This window comes from Ciconia boyciana, chromosome 1 (assembly GCF_034638445.1).
Source record: "Ciconia boyciana chromosome 1, ASM3463844v1, whole genome shotgun sequence".
NCBI lineage: Eukaryota > Metazoa > Chordata > Aves > Ciconiiformes > Ciconiidae > Ciconia > Ciconia boyciana.
This window is the reverse complement of record NC_132934.1, coordinates 81,895,013-81,920,939: the sequence shown is the minus strand read 5'-3', so window position 1 is coordinate 81,920,939 and position 25,927 is coordinate 81,895,013. Positions and strand designations below refer to the sequence as shown.

At 38.0% G+C, this 25,927-nt stretch overlaps 1 protein-coding gene across 11 annotated transcripts; it reads left to right on the top strand.

Annotated features, from left to right (window-relative positions):
• The first annotated feature begins 14 nt into the window (after nucleotides 1–14).
• MANSC4 (MANSC domain containing 4) lies at nucleotides 15–18,580 on the top strand. Of its 11 annotated transcripts, none has more exons than XM_072877049.1 (7): nucleotides 15–605; nucleotides 1,917–2,060; nucleotides 4,394–4,561; nucleotides 7,358–7,587; nucleotides 10,710–10,800; nucleotides 15,769–15,903; nucleotides 16,570–18,580. In XM_072877049.1, exons 4-7 carry the CDS (start codon nucleotides 7,561–7,563, stop codon nucleotides 17,259–17,261), a joined length of 945 nt encoding a protein of 314 aa, XP_072733150.1. In that variant the 5' UTR covers nucleotides 15–605; nucleotides 1,917–2,060; nucleotides 4,394–4,561; nucleotides 7,358–7,560; the 3' UTR covers nucleotides 17,262–18,580. The 11 variants fall into 11 exon arrangements, with proteins under 11 accessions (XP_072733150.1, XP_072733096.1, XP_072733069.1 ...); XM_072876995.1 differs by having other exon boundaries at nucleotides 15–448; nucleotides 1,913–2,060; nucleotides 10,399–10,800; nucleotides 16,570–18,577; XM_072876968.1 differs by having other exon boundaries at nucleotides 4,470–4,561; nucleotides 10,399–10,800; nucleotides 16,570–18,577.
• The last annotated feature ends 7,347 nt before the right edge of the window (nucleotides 18,581–25,927 follow it).

Here is a 25,927-nt window from a genome sequence, read left to right as displayed (position 1 = left end):
GCCGCAGCCCCGCCGGCCCCCGCCGCCGCTCCGTCCCTGCAAGGAGAGAAGACGGGGAAGGGGAAAAAAAAACACAGGGAGGAAAGAAAAAAAACCCCTAAAAAGGCAATGTTGAGCGCTCAGGCGCGGGCCGGGCCTCTCCGCGCTGCCCGGCTGCCGAACGGCGCTGCAGGGCGCCCACCCACCCCGCCCGGGCCCTGTGCTGGGGAGGGGGGGATTTTCAAGCTCTCGTGGGTGTCGGGGACACGATCAGAGAGGCCAAGCCCTCGGCTCCGGGGTGCAGGGACCGGCAAAACGTGCAGCGATTCCCCCGCGTCCCCCCTGGCGCTGCCAGAACTGGGCCGGGGTGGCGGCCCCGGCCGGCAGCTCTGACCTCTTGCCGTAAACGTACTCCTGCATCCCTGGAGAGGGGGAATGTTCTCGAACCACACACGCCGGGAAATACACGGTATGTGGACGTGTGTTCGTGCGCAGGCAGAGAGGATGCGGGAGCGCCGCAGTCGGCGTCATTGCCACGGCATCTTGACGCTGTGGCGTCCACTAACAAAGACCACAAAAGGACCATCCTGCACGCCTAGTGCAGCGGTAGGATTTAGGAACGGCAAGTACGATACGTCATTCTGCTGTGACCTTCCCGATTCCTCCTGCACAAGTCCCTCAGTGTCTCAGCTCCTGGTTTGGCCTATAACTCTATAACGTGTCCTGCTACCCTATCTTTTCTGTTTAAACTACGTTCCTGGAATAGGACATCTATGTTATTCATAAACTACGTTCCTGGAATAGGACATCTATGTTATTCATGAGAGTGATCTACATACCAGGGCCCTGAGTTTGTCTGACATGAACAAGGAAAGAGCAAATTAATAACTGAGCATCGTGGACATGGATAAAGTGACTGGTTTGCTGTTTGCCTTCTTAAACTCCTGAAACATGACAGTTTTTGGTTTTTTTTTTAAACTGCTGAAACAGATGAGGAAGTCTGCCATCCTGTGTATTCTTATATGATGATGCTCAATATAAAGACTAAAAATATATTTCATAGTTTTTTTCTTTATAAACATATTCACCCATGTATTGCAGACCATAGAAAATCTTTCTCTTTAGCAGTAATGAGACTCATCTCCAGTTATTGCAGATTGCTTAGTTTTCAGACAACTCTATTTCCATTACTCAGAAGAGATCATTTACCCTAACTATTAGAACTCTTCAGAGTGTCATTAGGCTATTGCTTTTATTTCTTTTTTTTCTTTCCTTTTGTGTTTTTTTTTTTAAGGAAGACAGGGTTGTTTGCTTTTTAGCCTTTTTTAGCCTCTGTTGTGAGATGATCCTCTCTCACTGCTTTGTTGATCTTTGGTTTCTTAACTCCAGCCCATACAGATGACATGAAAGTCAATCTCAGAGTTACAGGTGTTCTTTTCTGCGGATTTTTATAAAAGCATTTGTTGAGGTGGAGTAAATTTCTGTGCATTTTATTTTTCCACCTCGCTTCAAAACATGTTCATCATCTTGTTTTTGAAGGGCCCATTCCATGTTCTGAAATCGTTTTACATAGGATTCCAACCAGTTCCAAAGAGCTCCTCAGCAGCCTCAGTCCCTAGCTAGGTCAATATCACCTCTTGTTTTCTCTTTCCTACTAATGAGTTTCACTGTTTGCTTGTTTTGCATTCCTTTTTCATTCTCCCTCAATATTTAATCAATTTTCAAATTCCACTCTCCTGTCTTCTGTTCTTGATGGAGCACTGCATCATTTGGCTTTTCAACTTTCTTACACTTAGCTGAAGCCTGAGTCTGAGCACTGACTGTTTTTTTCTCTGCCTCAGGTTCAGCCTTGAAAAGATTATCACACACAAGTGCCTTACCACTTCAGCAGGAGTCCAACCCATATTTCCTTCTTGTACTTTAATTCCCATAGGCAGACATTTCAAGCAATTGTAATCATTCATACTTCAGAGGTAAACAGAGAGCTCGTGTTTGTCGTGGCCATTAAGCTCCCCTGTTGGAATACAGTATGATTGCCATCTTTAGACATCTGTTTTGGAGTCTCATATTTTGATGTATTGGTAAGTTAGCTCCTAACTGGTGAGTGATTTTTTCCATGTAGTCAGTTATGATAAGTTCTGTTCCCTCAAAGTGTTGACACCGCAGCCTGGATAGATGGAATATTTCTTCTGTTGCCTATGTGCCTGCACCTGCCGCTCTGCCAAGGATTTCAAGTCCATCTTCCCCACAGTCCATGAGGTTTTTAATAAACTGGATCAGTTCTGTCATGTACTAATAACTGTTTTCTTCCTGCCAGCAAACTTTCGAGAGCACTGACTTCTATAGCTTTCATCAGGAGCTGTCATATGCACAAGGGGTCAGCAGTACTCTTTGTTGAATGGCCACTTTTGTAAAAAGCCTAAATCTGTTTCCTTAACGAATTATTTTTACTAGGCTGATTGTCAGCTATCTGTGCGTTATCCAGGCTTAGGACTGAGCAATTGTGTTAAGTCAGAGCATGCTGACAGGGCAGTTCCCTTGTTTTTTTACTACACTAGTCAGTCAGTCTCCATGGTGTGCTTAGGTAGTACTTACACTGCAAATGCACCAAGGCAAGCACTACCTTTTTGTTCCATATTTGTACAGATAATTTCATCTGTCTCCTGGTCTACAGCTATACTGTTTTATGGTAAGATCAATAATACATATTATTATACTGGAATCAAAGAAAAGGTCTTGCTGTTTCACCAGCAATCATCTTGGTTGATCTTAAGAGAGTAAGAAGTGTATTTTCCAGAGTTAAAAATGGAACTCTAGTGCTAGAGCTACAAAGTCTGTAGTTAAGAGCCATAAAAGACTTGCATGATCTTTGAAACAAAGATGAAAGACCATCTATCACTCTTTAAGAACATGCTGAAGCATGAAACAACATGAAAACAAGTTTGCATCGTGGTAGATGTTAAATGAGTGTGTGATAAAAGAACATACTCTGAAGAACAAGACATTTACGCAGAGAGGAAGACAAGGGTAACTATGCTCAGGTTTTCAATACCTAGCTTTTAGACTTTGGCTTCTGGAGCAAAATCGTCAAGCCTGTTTCAGGTACTTCAGGTCTCTCTCTACAGTGTCTGAGAGACAAATTTATCTCAAGGAAAAGGATTCTTAAGTGCCAACAAATGGAGCAGGAAGGCACCAGAGAGTGTCAATAAGGGCTCTCTAGAGTCGAGATGGCCATTTCTGCTTGGGATTCACAGTCTAGACACTTTTTCCTGTGCTTGGTGCCTGAACTATTTTTTTGTAGTTAATGCCTGAATTATTTCCAAGGCTGAAGAGAGATCACTCTTTTCTTTTAGAAAGACTTGGAAATGGAAGAAGCTCTTTTATACAGCAGCTACATTGTAATAGACCATTGAACCATGATACGGAAAACCTAAGCTTCTGACCCTTTCTCTGCCTGGGCATACCTTTCTATAGCCCTCTGACTACTCTAGCTTAGCAAAAGCAAGGAAACAGAGAGAGTCAGGAGGAGCTACTGCTACAAAGATAGGAGAAGCAAAGCCAGAGATAACTAGACAGAAGTAGCACTCTTGCTGTTTTGCATGGAGCTCAGCTCATGCTTCATGACTGGCAAGGCATGTGTATGGGGCTGGTGCAAGCCTGCTCTGTGCGCTACGACTGAAGCCTGCTTACACTTTAGATTCACTTCAAGTATTTAACACTGCTTATATTTACTTAGAAAACCGTGGCCACTTGTTTTTCCTCCGTGAACCACTCAATGGCTTTGTGTGGTAAGCTGGATGGGTCTCCAGTCTGGTAAGGTCACAAGACACAGCAAAGGGGGGTAACAGAAGTACCAGTGACTGGGAATCAGAATGACAAATGCTTTTCTTGGCAGGAAACCTGGTTTACATATACATGAAATATAGCCTGAATTTCTTTGTGGGTCTAACCCAAAATCACTCAAAAAATCTGCAGCAGAAGAGAACCAAACCCTTAAGCACCAGTACAGTGCCTAAAGGAAGACTGCAGTGGTTTTGTGTTTGTTTTAGGCAAACCTTCTCTTGATTCAACACAGAGACACTGGATAATACATGAGAACCAGAAAGTAACACCAACCTGATTGCTCTAAGGAAAGGACCACATAGAGGGCAAAAAACAAAGGAAAAATTGAGTTCCTTTCAGCCTTATTAGTCTAAAATGTGAACTGGAACCGATTCAGGGGATATTTAAAATATACATGCTATCTAAGATAAAATATAAAGTGCCACATTCTTCCCTCTGAGACGCCAGGGAATTGTACTGTACTGCCAGGGAACTGTATATTGAGTAATAGTGGAATTACTCAAGAGAGGAATTAGTCTTTTGGAAATGATTCACCAACTGCTGCCATTGTTTAGTATTTTCCTTGTCACAGGATACAAAGTAAGCATCTGTGGAACATAGGAAATATCCTGCAGTATTTCAGCATTAAAAATATCAGTGTTCTAAAGGATCTTGGCATTTCTGAGAGGAACTGACTGGAGCATAATTTTATTTCAACTGAAATCCCTATCGTTTGTGAAGGATGAGCTGCTAAATAAAGGTAATTTCTTTTTTCAGATTAGCGGCCAAACAAAGCACTTCTTACCCAATGCCATTAGCGATGCTATTCCAAAAAAAAGCACTCCTATTTCTAATAGCACTTGTTTAGACTTTATTCCCTATTATTTTCTGTTTAATTTTTCTGCTTTTGACATACTATTTAATATTTATTCCTTGCAACACATGTATGTTGTAACACTACTGAAAAAATACTTGGAGTGGTATTTTTTTGAATGCTGATTATTTATTATCAAGTACTTAACTTACCCCTGCTTTAGTCAAATTTAATGAGTGATTAATACTGAAGTGTGTGCTACTGAGCTCTCTCTGGGCAGCAAAAAAGCTGTTCCAATAGTCTGTATGCTAGTGGGCATTCTCCGTGGATCATGAGGAAGTTCAGTCACCAGACAGCAGAACGGAGGCATAAGCGTGTAAATCGTTACAGTGGCGTTCAATCTGTTCCGGTTTTTATGCCAAAGACCCAGTAAGGAATTTCCTTGAAACTCTCTCAGGTGAAATAAGTGTTCCTTGAAAAAACCTGAACAGGGGGCAGGCTGCTGGAGTGCTCTGCCTGCTGCTGAATCTCCTGTGAGGGGTGTTTGTTCTGCAGAAATGCATCGTGCATCCCCAGCCAGAATTTTCTTGTGTAGCTCTGTCTAGATGAGAGTAAACTGGGTGCTTTTAAAACAGCATATATTTTTAAATCCTGGTGCAGACAGGCAGAGCTGAATTTTAGTACATAATAACTAGGTAAGATGAATGGTAATCCACATGAAAGACTTTAACTAAGTATCCAGCTGTATAAAATTCATCACAATATTGAAACTCCATCCCCTTTGCCTAGTTTCAAGTTCTGTCATAAATCAGCATTCATTCATTAGAGTGTTTGCTAAACATTGTGCCTTTTGTCATAAACCTTGGCTCAAGTTTATATGTATGCCAGTAGATTTATATTTGTATAAATCTAATCTGGCTAAGACTTCTGTTGCTCTTTGTTTGAACACACAGATTCCAGCCTTCGTGCAGAGGTTTTACCAGAATTAGTTTGAAGCCAAGCTCCGAGAGAATCTCAGGGCCTGGCAGCCCCTGTGAAACAAGGGTTTAAAAAATGGTTTGCACAAAGTCCCAGGAACAGAAACTGTAATATTTCACCTCTTTTTACCATATTGCTGGGATGGGCCTGAAACCAGAATCTTGGACCCAACTGTCCCAAACCTTGGAGAAGGTCAGATTCATTAAAAACTTGATATATTGCTCCAAACCAAAATCTGACCACTAATAGTTGTTTTTGACAAAACAGTTCTCTCAAAAAATGCTGTTTTGTTGGACTTAAGACATTTTGCAAGAATGTTTTGATTTCAAGGAAATTTTAAAGGAGAAAGTGAGCACAGTATTTCAGTAATGTCAAAAAGATTTGCTTTGATATTTTTTTCAAAGTACTTACATTTCATTATTTCATGATTCATTACATTAGTATTTTATAACTTTTATACTATAATAGAGTTACAGTGACATATTCTGGCATTATCAAAATACTTAGCTTAGGTAAAATTTTGACCTTAACACTGCCGTAATAAAGGGAAAACACATGTACGTATCTAAGAAAAACGAGATAAAGACGATTTCAACACAGGCCTGCAATTCAATTTATTCACATGGAGCGCAACACAGGCACAGAGCTCCACTGACTTCAGCAGAGATTATTAGGGCTGACATTGCATGGGATTATGCTGCACATTTGATTAAATAAGCTTACTGGTGTTCGAATGAGTACATAGGCAGGCTCATAACTCACATGGGAAACTGCAGGCTTCTTCTCAGCTGGCAATTGTCATCTTTCAACTGCTCTGTCAGAGGCAATCTAAAACACAGATGATTTAAGCTAACGTGTTTGACTTTAAGTGTAGCAGAGAAGTGATTTACACAGTTAGCACTGGTCTCTTCCCACGCCTGAGACAGGCTGGGTCTGTGCTAGCAGCAATAATTTGCTGCGTACTTCTGCATCATCATGGCAGCACCGAGGAACATTGCTTTGCCACATCTGGGCCTCAGGGAGTATCTCTCCCTTCTCTCCTGTAATCTACTTGGGAAAGGGAAGATGCAGACAGGAGGCCCAACTGTCCCCTCTTGTCTAGTCTGCATTTACATGAGGGATGTGTCCCTCTCTGATCATTCTGGCTTAACCACCACTGACAGAGCAGAAGAAAGGAGAAACTATCAAAAGACAGGCACTAGCCTTGGCTGGGACGTAGCAACTAACACCACGGTCTCCCGTAGCTGTTCAAACAGCATAAATGCCTAAACTTCAGCTTGGCCCAGGACATTGACTGTCCTCCCCTCCCAGGGCTGACAGGGGACTTCAGGATACTCAGCAGAGAAGCACGAGACAATAAAGTGTGGGCAACAGATGACCCATGAACAAAGCCAATGTGCAGTGTAGTTTTAGACAGGCTGATCTGACTACAGAATCAAAGCCTTGGCATTTTTAGTCCTTTTCAGGAATGCTTTCCTGTACTATATAGATCTTTCTGGTCTTCACATATTCTGAGTACTAGAACCATATGTTCCATATAAGCTAAATATAGTTCCAAATATCAACATATATCTGTTACTTTATATGGAAAAGGTGTCTGCTTTTGTTTGTATTTGGCAAAAAAAGAGTTAATGCCTGATGATGAATCCTTTGTGCTAGGAAGCTCTTGGATTGTGCCATTATCACTGCCAGCCCAGGTAGAAAACTTCAGGTACTGTTTATAACAAGAATCATTAAAAAGATCATTCTCTTCCTTTGTGTCAGGTACATTTATATCTCTTTTACTGAAAGGTCTGCAAAGACATCCACGTTCTCACAGAAAACAGGCACCTGCCTTTTTGTTCTCAGGAAGAAATTTGAGAAGACCGATGAAAAGAATTACTGAGTAACATGGAAGTGCTGGTCTGATACTGGCCAGAGACTCCTTACTAACAGTAAAAGGCTCTTGATCCCTCCTTGCAGAGCACATGGAACAGTCAGCCACTGGTTTGCAGGTAAGACTCGGGTATTTCCTTCTTGCAAAATGTTTGTGATTTAAAACTTCAGCATTAAATTATATATATGCATTTCCCTTAGAAAAGTCAAAGTGAAATTATGGGGAAGCTGGCAGAAGAGACTGAAATTTAAGAGAGAGAACTTTTCAGTTTTTAAAGGAAATTGCCTAAAGCAGCCATTTATTTATTTATTTCAATCTCTTTATATTTAATTAAATAAAAAGTTTCCCTGCAGCTATTCCTGCTCTTATAATTTATTCAGAAACAGAGAAGGGAGAAAGAATGACAAGTAATGAAAAGGGGAAAAGGCTGCTTGGTTGAAGCACACAGCAGAATAACAGAATAAAAACATGAAGGTGCTGAGAAAAACTAGCAACGTGTCTATTGACAAACAGTGGCAAACAAAAAAGAGATTTAAAATATACATTGAAAACATACAGATCTGTACAAAACGTGACTGGCTACCCAAGCCCAATTTTGCAAATACATAATTAAACATTATGCACAGTGAGTACTCACACTTACACTGTGTTTGGTGACTGCCTCAATGGAACAGGTACTTAAGAATTTGTTACTTTATTCAAAACAGAGGAAGACTTATTGAATGGTCTGAAAGATGCATAGATGATCAGGTGTGTTCACATCCAGTCTCGCACTTTACCTTAATGTCTGGACAGAGCCCCACTGAAATTGAAAAAATCGTACGGTATTTCAGGTCCATCTAACTGAAGTAGGTCACAGGGCTAGTCCTTTGTTTATTTTTATTTTCCTGGCAAGGGAGAAGTAAACATATTTTTTATTTACACATACACTTTGCAAGGCATCAAACGTATAAAAACAGAGGAGCCGAGACAGTGTAATCTTTATGTAACTACAAATACATATACCATTAAAGCTACCTATTATATCTAATTTTTTGTTCATGCAAATAATCCTATTTACTTCAATGGACTAAAGACATATTCAGCTTTATCTAATATAAATCCTTGGTTTGTATTAGTTTAATGTTCCATGCTTCCCCAAGTTATTCAGAATCCTCTAGATTTCTCTTCTTTGGGATATAGGAAGAGTAGGAGTGAGGAATGCAATCAGGAATCAACATTTTTGTATGAAGTCTTACAGAACAAAATAGATGCAAAATTCATACTAAATACTGGAGATAATGCCAAAATACAGGCATATCTTTCAAAATTCTGAGTGTGTCCCATATCAAGTGATGCCTTGGAATATTTGCAAGGCTGAAACAAAAACTGTAGAAAAATACGCTGTCAATAGTGCTTGTGGCAATGGTAGATAAATGCCTAAAAACATCCCTGGGCCGTCCACTAAATGCAAACTAACAGGTCTATTGAAACATATTTAAGGTTTTAAGTAGTGATTTTCCACAGAGATGAAAATGAAAATAAAGCACATCAAACTACCAAAACTAAATAAAATGACACAAGTACCAAGAGCTGGTTTTCAGGACAGAGGCTTAAAGAATTACCCATTTAGGCTCTTTCTTACAATTTAATTCACGTATTCCCCACAACAGACAAGCAGTCTGCATAAAAACAGACATTTATTTGGAATCCTCCTAATTATAGCCAGTAGTTCCACTGAATAAATAAATACCTTGGTCTTGCTATTGGATCAACAGGAGTTAACCTGCTCTGAGCTCTATTAACTTCTAAGGACCTCTGTAAGGAACAAAATTGTATACATGTCGGCTCATTTCCAAACTGGGGGCCTTGTCTTGCGAAACAAACACCAGCTATAATGACTAAAGAATTAAAATGAGTTTGAGGCTTCCCCCCCGCACCATGTCACTGCTCTATACTTCATGTAGGACTGGGGAAATTCCTTGATTCTAATCTTGAGGGGAAAAAATGCCATCTAAAATATTTTTATATATTCAACACACAATTTTTACTGCAGACAACTGTATTTCTACCTAATTCTCTCCACCTCACTGTATAGTCCATTGAGTTTAAATGAACTCATGTATTGTAATATTTTAAAGCCTTTCTGTATGAAAGGCATACAGAAGCGGGAATCAGGGATCAGACTGGGTCCTTTTAAGGAACAAAACACTTGGGAGTTTCAGGTTTCAGAGCAGGTGCTTGAAAAATTGCCTCCCTATATGCCAACTATATTTTTTTCCTTGCATTCTCACACGCCTTTTCCAAGCTTAAACATAAGCAGAAGAACCCATACAGACTGTTCAATATTCTTAAACTCATGGAAGATTAGGAGCAGGACTTTGATTACCTGCCTACTCCGGAGATGAATGTAGGTCACAGCCTTGTCCAGTCATATTCATCTATTCCTAGATCATTGCAAATAAAATCATATTATTCTTGCAACCAAAACAGAGTAGGGAAGAGGAACAAATTTCCACCTCTGGCTGGCAGACAGAATTAGATAGTTCAGTTTGTTAGTAAAGAAGGAAACTATATTTGCAGCCACCAGATAATTCAAAAAGTGTTACGAAACTAAACTGTTTCTTCTGTGTTTAGTGTAATAGTGTGCCTGAATGAAGTGGCAGACCTACCTCCTCTCAAGTGACTGTACCACATACTTTCAGAGCTGAGGTGAAACAACATGCTGAGCTTACCATTATTCATCACACATTAAGGCTGTCTGCCTAGTTTGATCTTAGAAGGACAAGAAACATAAACTTGGGACCACAGAAACAAATTCTCTGAATGACTAAAAGCAACCTGTGCCTGTTGTCTCTCAAACACTGTCTCAAATAATTAAGTTAGAGAACAACAATAATAACTATTATAATTGTATGTAGCTCATAAAATGGCTGCTTCCTTCCAGCAGCTGCCCAAACAGCATCATGGGAATTGTCGGGAAAAAGCATCCCCTGGCTCACGTCCCTGGCTGAATTGGCAGTATCCTCACCACCCAAGAGGTTGTCTCTTAAAATGCTGGTCCAAACTCTAGTGCGTCCGTGGAGGAGAAAGTGCGCTGACTAAGCCCATTACATTGAAGAGATGGTTCTGCTGGTGACAATAGCAGAAGTGTTGTTGGTCTTGGGTTTGGCCGTGGAGTCAGACTCTCTCTGCTCACCCACGACGTTTTACAAAAACTGCTGGATCCGACGCTTCCCAGGTCTTCTGATTGACCTGCAGGAATCGCAGAAGAGGGGAGCCCAGGTGCTGAAGATTTATGCAGAAGTCTCAGCCCAACAGTGCAGCAGAACCTGCTGCCTTCTGAGGAACGGTGAGTGTTTATTATCAAGATTGTGGCATACATTAAAATTTGCATCATGATGTATGAGGAAAAACATTTTGGATAATTTTTATATAAACATTCCTTTATTTAAAGAAGAAATAATGCTAACAATTGGGATATATGCATTCTTCGAGGCAGGAAAGCAGAGGCACATTGTAACTGTTCCCCCCTCTTCAGTCCTATAGAAAGGAACTTGATAATATGAATTTTTTAGAAGACCACACTAGAAACACATGAAAATCTTAGGGTCTGCTTTGAAATTTTAGATCTCTGTTACAAAGCTTGTGGGCAATGCTAACATTGAAACAATAACTCTTCAGTATCCATCACCATCTCCTCCTGCACAGAAAAATTAGTGACACTGATTCCAACAGGACTCTTCATAGAGTACGGTACTAGACTAGGACATGGTGAAGGGGAAATGGGAGTGAACACACAATTTGTCCTTCTCTGAAATACAAGAATATTTGTTTTCTTGGAGAGAGCACTCTCTTGTTCTGTGTTTACACCATGTTTCTGGTGCAACCCAGGTATAATGTTAATAGGAACAATAAAGTTATAGCAATAAATAATAGCAGTTATTCAGCTGGCAACCCCTTTTCCCTAGCCTTGTAAACTCAGACTCAGAATAAAAATAAGAAAAGCCATTGCTTGTCTTAAGCCCAAGACTATACTTTCTCTGTATCACACTGCATTGGTACACTACAGGAGTATATTTTAGGAGTGTACGTGAAGTGCGTGTCTGTGGTACCTAAATTTGACTGCAAAACTCACAAGACTTGAAAGGTTTTTGGATATGGAGGATGAAAGTGAGGTACCAGTTACTAAAACCAGTCAATATAAATTTTGATCAAATTTTGAATTATGAGCAAAAACATGACCTTGACAACCTGACACTGACGTAACTAATATAACTGCCAGCAGCATTCCTGGGAAGAGTATCTTAAATATTTTGAGGAAAGAACAATTATCTACATTTCAGCAATGTTTTTCCTATTTGGACAACAAACTTTTTCTCATAGAACATGGGATTGGATACCTTACAGAGATAAGTAATGCTAACTTGGAATCTCATTTTTATAATGTTACATAGTCAAGCACAAATTTGTTCCAATCCTAACTAAAATAGAGACATTAGATGGCATTTCAAAGATAGGCTTTAAATCAGCTTGTGATTTCCTTACAATCCCGAAGAGACAGATGTAGTCACTACCACAAATACTACTGCCAATAAATGTCCTAATTAAGATTTCAAGAAATGTTGGTAAGAAGTTTGGTAAGTTAAATTTCTTTGCTGGATTCTCAGTAATAGCACAATTACTGAAAGCTATTCTTACAAGATAAAAAGAAATTTTGAAATAATTTAAAAACAAGCAATTAAATATGTTGTTTATATCTCCTCAAAGCAAAATCTCAAAGCAAAATCTCAAAGCAAAATCAAAGCAAAATCTCTTATAGCATGCTTTTAAAGTATTTTTCCTGACCAAAGAACTATCCTTCTTTAAAAAAAAATAGGTTTGTGACTTACTTTTCTTACCTGATTTTATGCAATAAAATCCATCACAGATCCCAGAGAATATATCCACAGAAGCCAAGTTTATCAGATGAGATACTTTTTTCTACTATTTAATGATATTTTCATAAAGCTTGCAAAGTAATCATTACAATGAAAAACACTTATAATTATGTTGTGCTAAAACCCGGAGTTTCTCATGACAACAGAACTCTGCACAAACTTGGAAGATTGGAAAGGTTTCGAAGATTTCACTCCTCCCTTCAAACAAATACATGTATTTTCAGGTGTCTTATATATTCTTAAATAAGATCTGTATCAGAATAATGTATTCTTAAATAAGATTCTGTATCAGAAACTTGCATAGTATTCATGTATCACACTGAAAAAAACCCATAAAGTATACTATTAGCACAAAACATCCATTCTTTGACAAAATCCAGAACATTGTCTGAGTCTGAAGGCAACAGTACATACTGCTACATATGATGCAAGTGAAGAACAGTTTTCTGTTGGAAGAAAAATCATTAATGTGAACAAACAGCGGAAAAATGTGATTTTTCAAACAATGACTTCAATAATACCACATTGTTAGTGTTTGCAGAGTGTTTAAGAATCTTTGAACAAAAGCTATCACAGAAAAGCAAGTACTACATAGATATTTCACAGAAATATTTAAAGGGCTTTGACTTTTAAACTGTTAACTTATGGTAAAAATGATGCAAAATGTTTACTGATGCCTAGAACTATTTCTATATTCAGAATTACTTTCTTAAAAAGTAACTCGATTTTAAATTCCTTTATTCGTAGAAGCCAGTTTTTTTTATATATCACCTGTAGAAATGCCTGTATTCGTCAGGAAATATATCAAAATAGTTCTGTACTGGCTAAATGTAGTGATAGGACAAGGAGTAATGGCTTTAAACTGAACAGAGGGTAGATTTAGATTAGATACAAGGAAGAAATTCTTCATTATGAGGGTGGTGAGGCACTGGAACAGGTTGCCCAGAGAAGTTGTGGATGCTCCATCCCTGGAAGTGATCAAGGCCAGGTTGGGTGGGGCTTTGAGCAACCTGGTCTAGTGGAAGGTGTCCCTGCCCATGGCAGGGGGGTTGGAACTAGATGTTCTTTAAAGGTCCCTTCCAACCCAAACCATGCTATGATTCTATGATTCTATGAAATATGCTTCTCTAACACTACAAAATGTTTCTAATCTTTTAAAGAAAAATGTAAACCAATTGTTATATAATAAAGCCAAAGCTTTGTATAATCCCTGTAAGATTATAATTCTGTCTCCCACAAGTTATGTTCTTCTATTGTTTTGATAATTGTGTCTTTGTACCAGTCTTACTTTCCTAAATATCTACTCTAAGCTCAAGTTCCTATGACAAATAACTGGAAACTGATAAAGCCTAACTAGAGGTAGATATAGGACATGAAAATTATATCAGTGAAAGACAATTTGGTGATTATCATCTTTGATTTAGCTTTACATTGCAATCATTACAGTTTAGGATCTCAGTTTTACTTCTAAATATTAGGTTTTGTTTCAGCTAGGCAGACAACCTTGATCTTTATATGTAAGTAGCTAAAAGACACAAGAGAATTCTGTAACAGCACTTCTGCCATGATTTTTTCTTCCACAGAGTTGCTGAATTTGTGTTGTTCAGACAGAGTGCAATAGCATTGCAAATTTTTATTTAATAATTTATTATTTTTATTTAATTAATTATTTAGTATTTAATTGCAAATTATTATTACTTAATTGTACACATTTTTTGAAAATAATGTTTCTCTCTTAGGGCAGATAAGTTAATTATGACGGAAAAAACTATTTTCAAGGTTTATGCTTACTGTGTTAATCTATGATGCAGTACTGAGGCTACTGACTGAAAAAATACAAGTAATGCAGAAAAGACAGTAAGCATGGGTTTAGTGTATTTTCTTCCTTTTCTCATTTGTAGATAGGCTAGGGATTTTCTGGTTTTTTAACTACACATAAAATAGGAAGAGTTGAATGATTTTTTTCTGTTGTTCATTGCAGAAGTATTACAAATTATTTTCATTACTTGCAAATATGAGGAAAATGTTTGGAACAAATACCTAAGTAAATAGAATACATTTATAAAGCTAGGTAGTTTCCTAACAATTTATGTAAAATAAAGCTTTTTCGTAAGAGTGTTACATGAATATACTGTAACTAAAATGCTTTTCCTATATTAAAAAAAAAATCACAGAATTATTTTAGAATTGTTTGCCTGAAGCTACTCTTCAGCCCTATTAATTCACATGTTCTAGACAGTTACATTAACAAATACAGATCTTATCTTAAAAGTTCATATCATACACAAATTGTCAAATTTAGAGTCAGAAGGTATGCTACAATTTTCTGAAGTGCAAAGCTTGAGAGTCAGAATCAGTATCAGAAGTTCTCCTTAGCTGTTTTAATAATTTACACTATTTTCTGCTGTTGAATATGTTCCCTGCCCTGCCAATACTTTTTTTAATTGCAGGTAGCTGTATTAGCTTAGGTATGGAGGTTACATTCAAGGCAGGTAAAATAAAATAAATAAAACCTCCAAAACTTCGTACAACTAAAAACCTGACATTGATCCTGCTCCAAGCACATTGATATACATTAAAATTAACTTTTGACTTGAGATTTTGACTTGAGATTTTGATGTTCTGTAAGACTCTGAAAGAAGAATCTTTCCTGCTTTTTATATAGTGTGACTCTAACCATAAGTCATGCAGCATATATTTTCAATCTAAATCTTAAACCACTAGGATTCAGGCATCTATATACTTTTGAAAATTGGATTTCAGTGACAAGTTCTTCAGGCATTTTTTCATTATTACTTTTGCCCGGATTTCTGATGTGAGAAGATAGAACTGAACCTCCAAACATAAATAAAGAATTGTCTAAACTACTCTATTCACAGAAATACAATAGCCCAAAGGCAAACAAGGAAAACGATTGGGAACTGGCAGCGGGACAGGATGTCACTTACTTATTGTAGTTTAGGATGTTTTTTAATAGTCTGTGTGAAATGAATGGTTGCAGTCCAGTTTCAAGTAGACAGTTATATTACACAATAGCAAACATCTCAAAGTTGTCTTCCTCAATAACTTTCCTTTTAGAAATGGTCCACTCACTGCAGCTGAGACATGAAGGCAGGCAACTGGTAGGCGGACTACAAGCTAAAGCATATGATTTTATTTTATCAGAGGCACATTTAGAATTCAGATCGCTATTCTATTCCTTCTTCTTAAAATAAGAATATAGTTATAAGTAGTTCTACTTTACTGACTAGGTGCTTTAGTTGGCACAACGAGAGAACTGCCCAGTAATAATGACCTTCTGATGTTAAATAATATAATAACATGCAAAATGTAATGTTCATTATGCCGATAAGCTCAACTTCATTCTTTTTGTATTACAGTTTCCTGCAATCTGGCAGTGTTTTACCATGGAGCTATTCATGAGAATATGAATTGCCTGCACATGTCTTGCCCAGCATTGGAAAGCTGCATACTAAAGGCTAGAATCAATGTCATTTTGTACAACATCACAACAGGTAACTAAGCATTTCATTTATAAAGGCTGAAAACATAGCAACTGTAGGAAATGTAAAAATTATACTAGGTCAGTTGCTGTGCTAAAAGATCTTCTGAAGTAAAATACAATGCTACAAGAGTGTAAGACTTTTTTTCCTTTTTCATTAATGTAGCTACTTCCCCCCTTTCTTCCATTCAGTATTTGAGAAATGACCTTGAAGATACACCCTGCTTTCAAGATTCATGCTCTGAGCACCTAATCAATACTATGCTTGGGGAAAATACCATACCAGATCTGAGAGACTGAGAGGCGAGGCTGCCCGCTGCTCCTTGTCTCCAGATCCAACCTTAGTCTTGAGCCCCCCTCCAGTTGCTGGTGCAGACTGTCACACACACACTCAGAGCTGGCTGGGACCCCCCTACTCCCCAGTAGCCTACATCCCTCCCTTTCCTCACCTTTGGTTCCTTCACTAAGCATCCCATAGTAAGTCCTGTGCAATCCCAAAATCCACTTCCCTTCCATCCCATAACTTGTCCCATAACCCTAGGCAGTGACACGCCCAGTCCAGAAGGTGTTGGTGGGTATTATTTGGGCTCCCTGACATGCCATTGTCTCCATGTACTCCTTTTGTGGGTGTGCAGATGAGCTTTTATCATGTAAACTAACCTGGTTTATGATTTAATAGGGATTGATCCAGATCTTCTTATTTTTGAAAAACTGACATCCAAAGAGCCAAATAGTCACTCCTCACTGAGTAGATACGAAAGGCAAAACAGCACAAAGGCCACTGAGTGGGAAAGATGCCAGCATCATAATGCCACATCGACTTCTCTTCTGCTCCAAGCTCCATCTTCTACCACCAGCCATGGCTTAACAGCAAACACTTACACCTCCAGTACAAGCCTGATGGTCCAAAAACCTGAAATTACCACTTATTCCAGGGCAGAAACTTTTCCACTGGATGATCATTTTGCTAAGAGGACAAGCATAACTTCAGTAAGCACTAGGTCAATCACCAGCTCGGACAAAAAGACTGTACCCTCAACTTTGATATCCAAGTCTGCCGAGGTATTATCTCATATGCCCACTCCTCCTCGTCTGAACAGCAGTAAACAACACTTAAATGAAACCAAAGGCTACAGTGGTAGGAATTATACTTCGGATAATGAGGCACCTGCTTGGGAAGCTGCAGCTTTGGGTGTCTGGTTGATTCCTGTTGTTCTTTGCTCTTCTCTCATCTTCCTTTGCTGTTGTACTGTTGTTGCTTTCACAACAGGGCGTTGCAGAAATAGGAGAGGTCAGTATAAGCCCATAAGGAGAAGAACAACAATGTCAAGACAATTCATAAAATATGCTACTGTCAAAGGTAATTTGTAAAATACTGTCACCATCCTTGTTTTGGAACAAACAGCTTTTTAAAAATGAATCGTACATACCAGCTGATTTCTTTTACAGAATCAAAGATAATTTTTTCATTGATGGTTTCAGAATCTTTTGATTGTAATTTAATTCTCGACAGATGAAACACAATTCCCCTGTCCCTTTGGGTAAGAAGTACCACTTATAGCTCCCACTGCATGCTTAGAGGTGGTTAGAGCACATTTTGGTTCATAATCTGACCCAGACTAATGCCTAACAAACAGTAAACACTTTCCCTAACTTAAAGGGAGCAGATTCACTGGTGCTGTACATATTCTTTCCCCTGACTTTGAACTAACCTGAGAAAATTAAGTGTAAGTGCAATCAGTAAAACTGACTGAAGCTTTACAGTATCATAAAATCATTTAACTCTAATCATCCTTTAATTGCCTCAGACCTAGTTGTTTCTATAAAAACTGTCCATTTTTCTCCAACTAAGTTCTAGATTGACCTTTTCCCCCCATTTATCCCTAATATTGAGACAAAACAATTTAGCCAGCACTTTACTTCTTCAAAGAAAAACACCAAAAACAACCCAAGTCCCCAAAACTACTGAATTCCATTAACTCATACCCAAACATCTGATCATTCAATCTTTATGCTTTACTTTCCCCCCACTTCTCGCTTCACTCTTCTGATAACAATCACTTCAAATGTTTTTCAAGCCCCTCCAGAAGCACCTTCAGACTTCAGCTGCTTTTGTAAACTTACTTGCTCTGCAATGTGTTGACAAATCCATTGTGTTACTGGCTAAGGAAAACAAGAACATGGCTAACATTTGTTCATGCCTTGCAATTAGCATAAATCTGTGTTGTCCACCTTGACTTGCTTTTTCTTGCCTACTCATATTTATCCTTTACATCATTAACTTTTTAAAATAGGAATAGTCATTTAATGTATGTTGCACAGGAATAGACAAAATGTTTTGAAAGCTCTGGAAGTTAGCTTTATAATAAAAAATCCTTTTTTTGTTTCCTCATCATGTATACCCTATTCATAAAAGTGCTCCTCCTGAACATAAATCAAGTGACTAGATCAACAAGGTAGCAAGGTATTTCCTTGCCGTACCTTACTCAGGAAGTTTGCTTAGCAAAGCAAACATTTTCAACAGTAACCAGGATTGTTCTTCTTCTTTTAAACTTGTTGACGTCCCAGAGTTTCTCACTTTCTTCACTTGCTGTAAGAAGTTTCTATTTCCCAGACAAGTGTAAATGTTATAAAAGGAAACAATAAAAAATAAAACTGATTGTCACATGTCTACGTGGCAGAAAATTATTTTAAAGCTGGTAAGATTCATGCAATGTTCAAAGACTACAGTGATGAGGTTCTAAGGCCATATGATACCGAATTACAGTTGAGCAGGTTGGTTTCAGAGGAAAAGACCTCTCTAAAATTATATTTTAACCCACATTGACCAGCACTGTAGCTTAGAAAACTGAAATTTAAAAAACCCCTCGTTTATAGTATTTGATTGACCTTGTATGCTAATTTATATGTAATAGAAGAGAGACTGACACAGGATAAGAACATTTAAAAGGAGTGGGGTTATTTAATCAGTTGAAATAACACAAAAGAAATTCCCTGTATTTTAGCTAGAAAAATTAGAATTAGGTATGATTTGTTTTTAAGGGCAGTTCTATGCTTATATGTAAAGTGATACAAACGCTAGAGATGTACACACTGCATGATGTACTTTAAATTTCAACAAGCTGACATTTATCATCAAATTGCACTTTTCTAATTCATCATGTGGCCGAATCTAGCACACAGTTTAACTATCACTAAAAATTGCAGCTGAGAATGATGAGACCCCAAGGGCTCTTCTAAGTTAGAGGAAGTTGACATGCATTCTTTTCCAGGTTTTTAACACCAAAAAGAAAGGAGCTAGGGGAAAGGAACCAAGATACTCTGTATAGTATCAAAGGATGAATGTGGTCATATTGTAAATAAAGAACGTATTTCTCATGTGCTAATCATCTTAGGGTAACCTTCACGGATCTGACCCCGAAATGGGAAAGTCTCAGGTCTGATTCATTTCATTAGGAAACAAAGGCACATGTATGTCAGAGGAGGAACTCTGTTTCTCAGCCTGTAGATTACTGCGATGTGCTTTATATCCTTTCGTCACAACTTGCACTGGAAATGGTGACGTGCACTGAGACCGTCAGTACAATATTTTTTAGACTAGGAGCTGCAGACCAAGTGCTTCAGGATTCTCTTTGTACAGTGCTCTACCAACCAAATTCTGAAGGAAATGGCTCAGTGAAGCACCTTTCTCTTAAAGACACAAGCAGGCATAACTGATTTCCATCTACAAAGTCTTAATCAGAAAATGAAAAGTTAGCAAATTTCATGTTTTGATCTCTACCACAGATAACATTCAGATGCTTCACACATCATGGCAATCTGATCAAATATATTAAATAAACAAACTGATTAACCACATGCTCCAAGTCAAGTTGTGGTACTTTTCATCTCACTCAGTACTGATGACAAGCACATTTTGTCATAGGATTCTCCCACAAAACACTTCAGCCAGCACTGTCACACCAATTTGCAATGAAAGTGCTTTTTAAATTATTTTTTCTCCCATAATTTTTAAAATCATGTAACCAAGGAAAACACATTTTAAAACCAACTTACATCTGAAATGTAAAGATACATCAAAAGCAGATCTAAAATCCAGCTAGTTACCTTTCTGCTTGCCTATTCACTACCACATGAATAAACATCCAATGTAATGCAGTAATACATACATGTCTTATGAAATTCTCTGTTTGAAACGGTCAAAACAATCAAAATGGTGAAGCGTATGTTCGCTGCCAAAGAAGGGCTCAGCAAAAACTGCACTTTGAAGAACTTTGCATTTCTATATGAATGAGTAAAAAGCCTAAACCTAGACTCAGAAAAACAGTTTGTAAGAGAACTAGATCTGCACTCTGTGATGCCTTTCTTCAGGCTGAATGGAGCCATTAAAATTCTGCTTGTGTTTACATTATAGTCTCAATAGCTCCCAGACAAAGAGAAGATATTACTTGAGAAATTAGGGCATTTCAAACTGCACAAACTTTATTTTCAAGACCTCGCAGCACTGAATCCCAAGTATAATTTGTGCTGAAAATCAGGGAACATACTAAAATTATTATTGCTACATAATTGCATGTAATTTTTAGGATACAGAATTCACATGCAGGCAGCTTAGTCCAATTCAGGTAGGAAAATTACATTCTGTTTACCTAAAAATTCCTCCATAGTTTCAGCTGGATAACATGTTTCATTTTTCTTAGCCTAGAGTTTTGCCAAGCATTGCTGAATATTAATTCTCTTCAGTTACAGAGGCATATGCAGTTTGTGTTATATTTAGTTATTTCATACTTTGAGTTTTTTTTAATTTTAATATAAATATTTTATTTTTTCCATTTTCCAGGTTTTAAAGAAAAGAGAGTGCACAACACCTCTTTCTCCCTGCTTCACGTAATAAGATTTGCAGAATTGTTTAACAGTTTGAGGTGGTAGTATTGTAACACAGTGCTCCTTACCCATTAATTTATCATACTGAGAAGAATGCATTTCTGATGCAACTCATTATTTAATCATGCATATAAAATAGGGGATGATGCTTAAATCCATAATACATATTTATAATATATTGCTGAACTTGAAGCCATATAAGCAAGACCATTGCACGTCTAAGGCAACATAGTTCTTGCAGTATTGGTATCTTGCAGTACCCATATGATAATAGGTAACATTCAAGACAGGAAACATCAGAAGCAAAAGTGAACATGGGACATCCCCTCTCCCCATACAATTAAGATATTGCTGTTTTCAGAGAAATATTATGCAATTTAATTGAAAACTGAGACAGGTTCTAACATCTTGCAATACCTTTATTATACAAGACTTGCACTATTTTAATTTCCCAAATCCTTAATATCTATTCTATTCTATTCTTTTCTAATATCTATTCTTATCCTGACTCTTCCTATACAGGCTGGGCTGCTACCTAAACATCCCATGAAACATCTGCTAACAGTCTGGAGTGCTGCAAAGTCAATAGTGCTAGGCTTCTTCCAGCCTGTTTAACTCTTCCTTTGCTGTAAATGATCCTGCATAGCAGCTTGAATCAAGAAAAAAGGAGAAAAGCTAGTCGTAAGGGATGCATACTACTAGCGGAATAGATTTTTTTAAAAAGGAAATAAACTACTGAAAAAGTGAGAAGTTGCTATTCTTACATCAGGGATGTTGTATACCTACAAATTAAAAGACTAGCAAAGAAATCCTTTCACTGGACATGATACACTCCAACATGCCAGAAACACAAATCTCTGCAAGAAGGCATTAGCTTTAATAGAAGTAAGTCATAAGTAATATACTATTTATTTTAAAACAGGTGTTTTTTTCACCTCCTTTTCCTCTCAGAAAAGTAGCTTCTATCTGATCTATCAGTTGTGTGATCTGCAGCAAGTCACAGTCATCCTTGGTGTCCGTGGTTTCCTCATCTTCAGATCAGTGACTGTACAGTACACTTAATAGCACCTTGATGCTCCTTTGATACTCACCCTTAACATTATGTTGTGTAGAATCATATAATGGTCCCATACAGAAACACTTCTGGGGCAGGATGGAATGACTAGAATATATAAGATCATGTTCTGCAGAATTTTCTTGATTTGTTGGCATATAGAGAAAAAAATAGGGAAGAAAAGGGTTATATAAAGCACAGTAGCAGAACTATTTTATTACAGACTAGGAGAGTCACAAGAAAATAAATACATACATTCTAAGTATGAGGGAAAATAAGAAATGGGTAGAAAGACGGTTTGTCCAGACAGCACATCCCTTTTTAGGCAACTGTCCCTTTATCCATTACTTGTGCCTGTAGCAATGCTATGGATGAAAACCAGGCAAAAAGTGTCATCTCCAGTCAGGAGTATAAATTAGTTCCCTGAAGACCATAAGATTATCTGTAGGGGTTTACCAAGTCTTCACACACAGCCAGTCACATTCACGTCTCATGGCTTGGTGAAGTTTCAAGTAGTTGTAACATCTACTTCCCTTGCCAAAGACTGAATTATGTCTCTGTACAGGCCTTCTTGTCTAATCTGAGCAAGAGATTATGCTTAGTGTCCGATAGCCCTTCTTTGAAGGGCAAAAGTGCGATAGAACATAGACAAACAACCTCAAGAAACTATTTAGCGACACTTTGAACATTTCACTTAACTGTTGGCACAGTGTTTACTAAAGACATCTTATGCCAGTGATTACAGTAGTTTCTAGATGCAAAAAATTAGCCAGAATACTGACAAAGCAAGTTCTTTTCCAGTTTGACCAAGCGCTAGATCTCAACCTTTCTTTGGAATGTTTATATGGGAGATAAAAGAAAGGTTAGTTTCCTCAACAGCACCAGCGAAACTATGCATCACAACTATTCCAGATGGCCAAGAACTTAATTTGTGTGAGTTTTTTTCCATTGGAGACAGCTTATTTTTCCTTGCTGTAAGGAACTTACTTTTCCAGTTTGCGGGGGCAAGTGTTTGGATTTGAAATGAGACATCTGCTACTTGGAGGTTAGAACAATGACCGCAAAGAAGCACATATAGTAGCCTTCCTGCTCAAGTTTCAATCTATGATGGACAGGGTTGTCTGAGGTCAGAGCTGTCATGAACTAGCTCCATGTTCCTCTTGGCCAGTAAATACCAGTAAACAAATTACCTATGGAGACAGCCAATGCCTCTAGATATTATGTGTGGGTTTTTGTTCCTCCTTCCTTACGAATTTATGCACTGGGGGACCTAGCCTGCTTCTTGCTTTAAGTGTTATTTATCTACATTTCTATTTAAAAGTAATACGAGCACTTCCATGTAACAGAATAATGTACATACACACAGGTATGTTAGAGGGATACACACCTTAGAGTCATGCATTTACATTATAATGTACATGATACATTAATAAGTGACCATTGCTAAGGATGTACTTATTATTGTGCTGTAGAGTTGCATAACCTGTAAGTCTATTACTCTTTAACTCTTCACAGTTTTTAAACTTCAGTGCAAGTTTCCAATAAGATGGCCTGCAAGAGTATTATATAGGAAAATAAAGATGTGTAGTTCAGTTCATGAAAACATGTGCTACACTATACATCATCAAGGTTGGAAAGACTCCTACTGAAGTTAAGATTCCAGTGTTCTAGGTATTCTACATAATCACAGAGAAATACTGCCACCCTCAAACACAAACAGTTCGGAGGGAGAAGCAGAAAAATAGAGAGAAACATCCAAGACGACAAAGAGCTCAAAATGTAATCCAGGCTACCTTTGACCCCAGTCCACTGCATTACACAAGTTCTGTACTGTAACATATAAACCATTAGTAAAAATCACAAGTGTAACTCTGAATTTTATATTGCCTTTGATTCTAGCAGCTTGATTGGGCACTTACAGGATTATAAAGATTTTTAATTTTGCTCCTATGTTTCTTAGCAAGGAGAGGAAGTGAAGATGACATTGAAAACCAAGGTTGGGGGTCAATCTTGCAGATTTCTAAGGCCAGCTTGCCAAATGTTGTATAGCCATAAGGTCATTAAGCCAGATACTACTGGAAAAACTAGTATCTTTGACAATTAATTTCTGATGGTAAGTGTTGGATGTGGTTAGGGACCAAAGTGAATTAGTCCCAACATTATTCTTGGCCAGTAGGTATAATCTATTGTTGGTAGAGACATTTGAGTGTCCTGGTACTGAGGAGGCAACCACCTTTTATCCTGCCTGTATTTCTTGAAACATTTATAGAATGTATATAAGCTAGGCTTGAACACTTCAGAGGGCACTCTAGAAGCCTGTGCATTTTAGGTTTTCCATGAGTTAGCTATGAAGATAATGAAATGTTAAAGTAGTAAAATGAAAAAATAATCTTCCCTTGCTGTGCTGTTCTTTTAGCCAGCCGCTATTATTAGTAAAGTCAAACTGTTATTTTAACTACAACTTCCATACAGAGTTCTCCTTAGGCCCATTTAAAGTCTATGAAGAGCAAAGGAAAACTGAATTGTCCTCTGTTGCAGACAGGATTTTATCAGGTGCTCCTATGTCCTGAGTACATAAGGACAACTTTATGGAGAAAAGCAAGCTTATGGGGCTTTAGGTTTCTTAAAACACTTAAGGGCATTACTCGTGACAGTCTGGTACAAGACATACCACTGCAAACCAGAAGTTAGTTACATATGCTTGCTAGTAAGCCAGTCCTTATGCAAGCACTGACAAAGCTAATTAAGGAAACAAATTTCTCTTGTGTACATACTAGAACCAAACCACCTTTGGAATAAAGCCAGGCACAATTCCACCATCCATACCATTCTCTGAGTCAAACTGTAGTTACTTCCTCAGTAATTTTGGTTTCATAGCTGTTTAAAAACATTAGGAATTACACAGATATACAATTTCAAATGAGAACTTTCAACGTTACCCCCATTTTCCCTGAATAAAGGAACAACTTGATTAACAGCCAAAACTTTCCCCATATTAAGCTTCTGCTAAAACTTCACATTAATACAAATCTAAGAGGAAGGACCACTAAATAACCAAGTTGGTAAGTGCAAAATTGGGATTACAGGACAAGCATTTTCAGTCTTAGCTGCAGCTCTGGCAAATTCTCATGGAGAGTAAAAAGCTGCATTGAACTCAGTCTCCTGCCATATGAAAACAATCTCTACTTAAGAAGAATCCTTCCAAAACTGACAATGTTTTGGAAATGGGAATACATACACTCTTTGGCTGTATGTAAACACAAAACAAACAATGAGAAATCCTAGCAGTGAGTGAGTTGAGCCACACAGAACACTGCAGAAATCAATTCCTCTTCAGTTTTCAATGTCCTTATTATGCTGTTTCTTCTCAGCAAGTTGCTGGCAGGTCCACATGCTAGGTTCTTTTATAGGTATGCAGAATCCTTAAGTGTGATGAATAAAAACTCCCTCTGCCCCTTCCAGAAAATGAAGACTTTCTCTCCAAGCTGAAATCTTAGTAAGCCAGGAAGGTACAATAAAAGCAAGAACAGAGTTATTTATGTCCTTTCCAGCTGATATTAAGGTTTTTTTTTTTGTTAACCATGAGAAGGCAATAAAAGTTGCTTGTGATTCCAGTGTTTCAAATCAATTCCTTTCAAATACAAATTACCAAATAAGATAAACATCCGTATAATTTCCTTCTCTGTGCTTCACAGCAGTAAGCTGGATGCTACAAATGTTTTTTTCCTTGAAGAGCCTGGGTACATTCAAGAGACAACTCCACAGGCCTCAGGGTACCAAGACTCAGCCCATTCCTATTTAAGCTATATACTCGCCTCACTGCTCACCAGCTCTCACTTTCAACAACTCTCATCATTCTTCCTTTCCCATGTACTTTGGTATCCTGTAAATAACTGCTAGTTCACCTTCCCACTACCATCCCATTTTCTACCTTATTTTATTCCATCATTTTAGAGACAGGTATTTTTACTTAGGGTATTTGTTAGCCCTCATGATGACAGCTGAGAACCCCACACTGCTCAGTGTGCTTCAACACCTCTCCAAACGTTAAACTACTTAGGCAACTTTATCTTTATTTTACAGATAGGGTGTACAGATA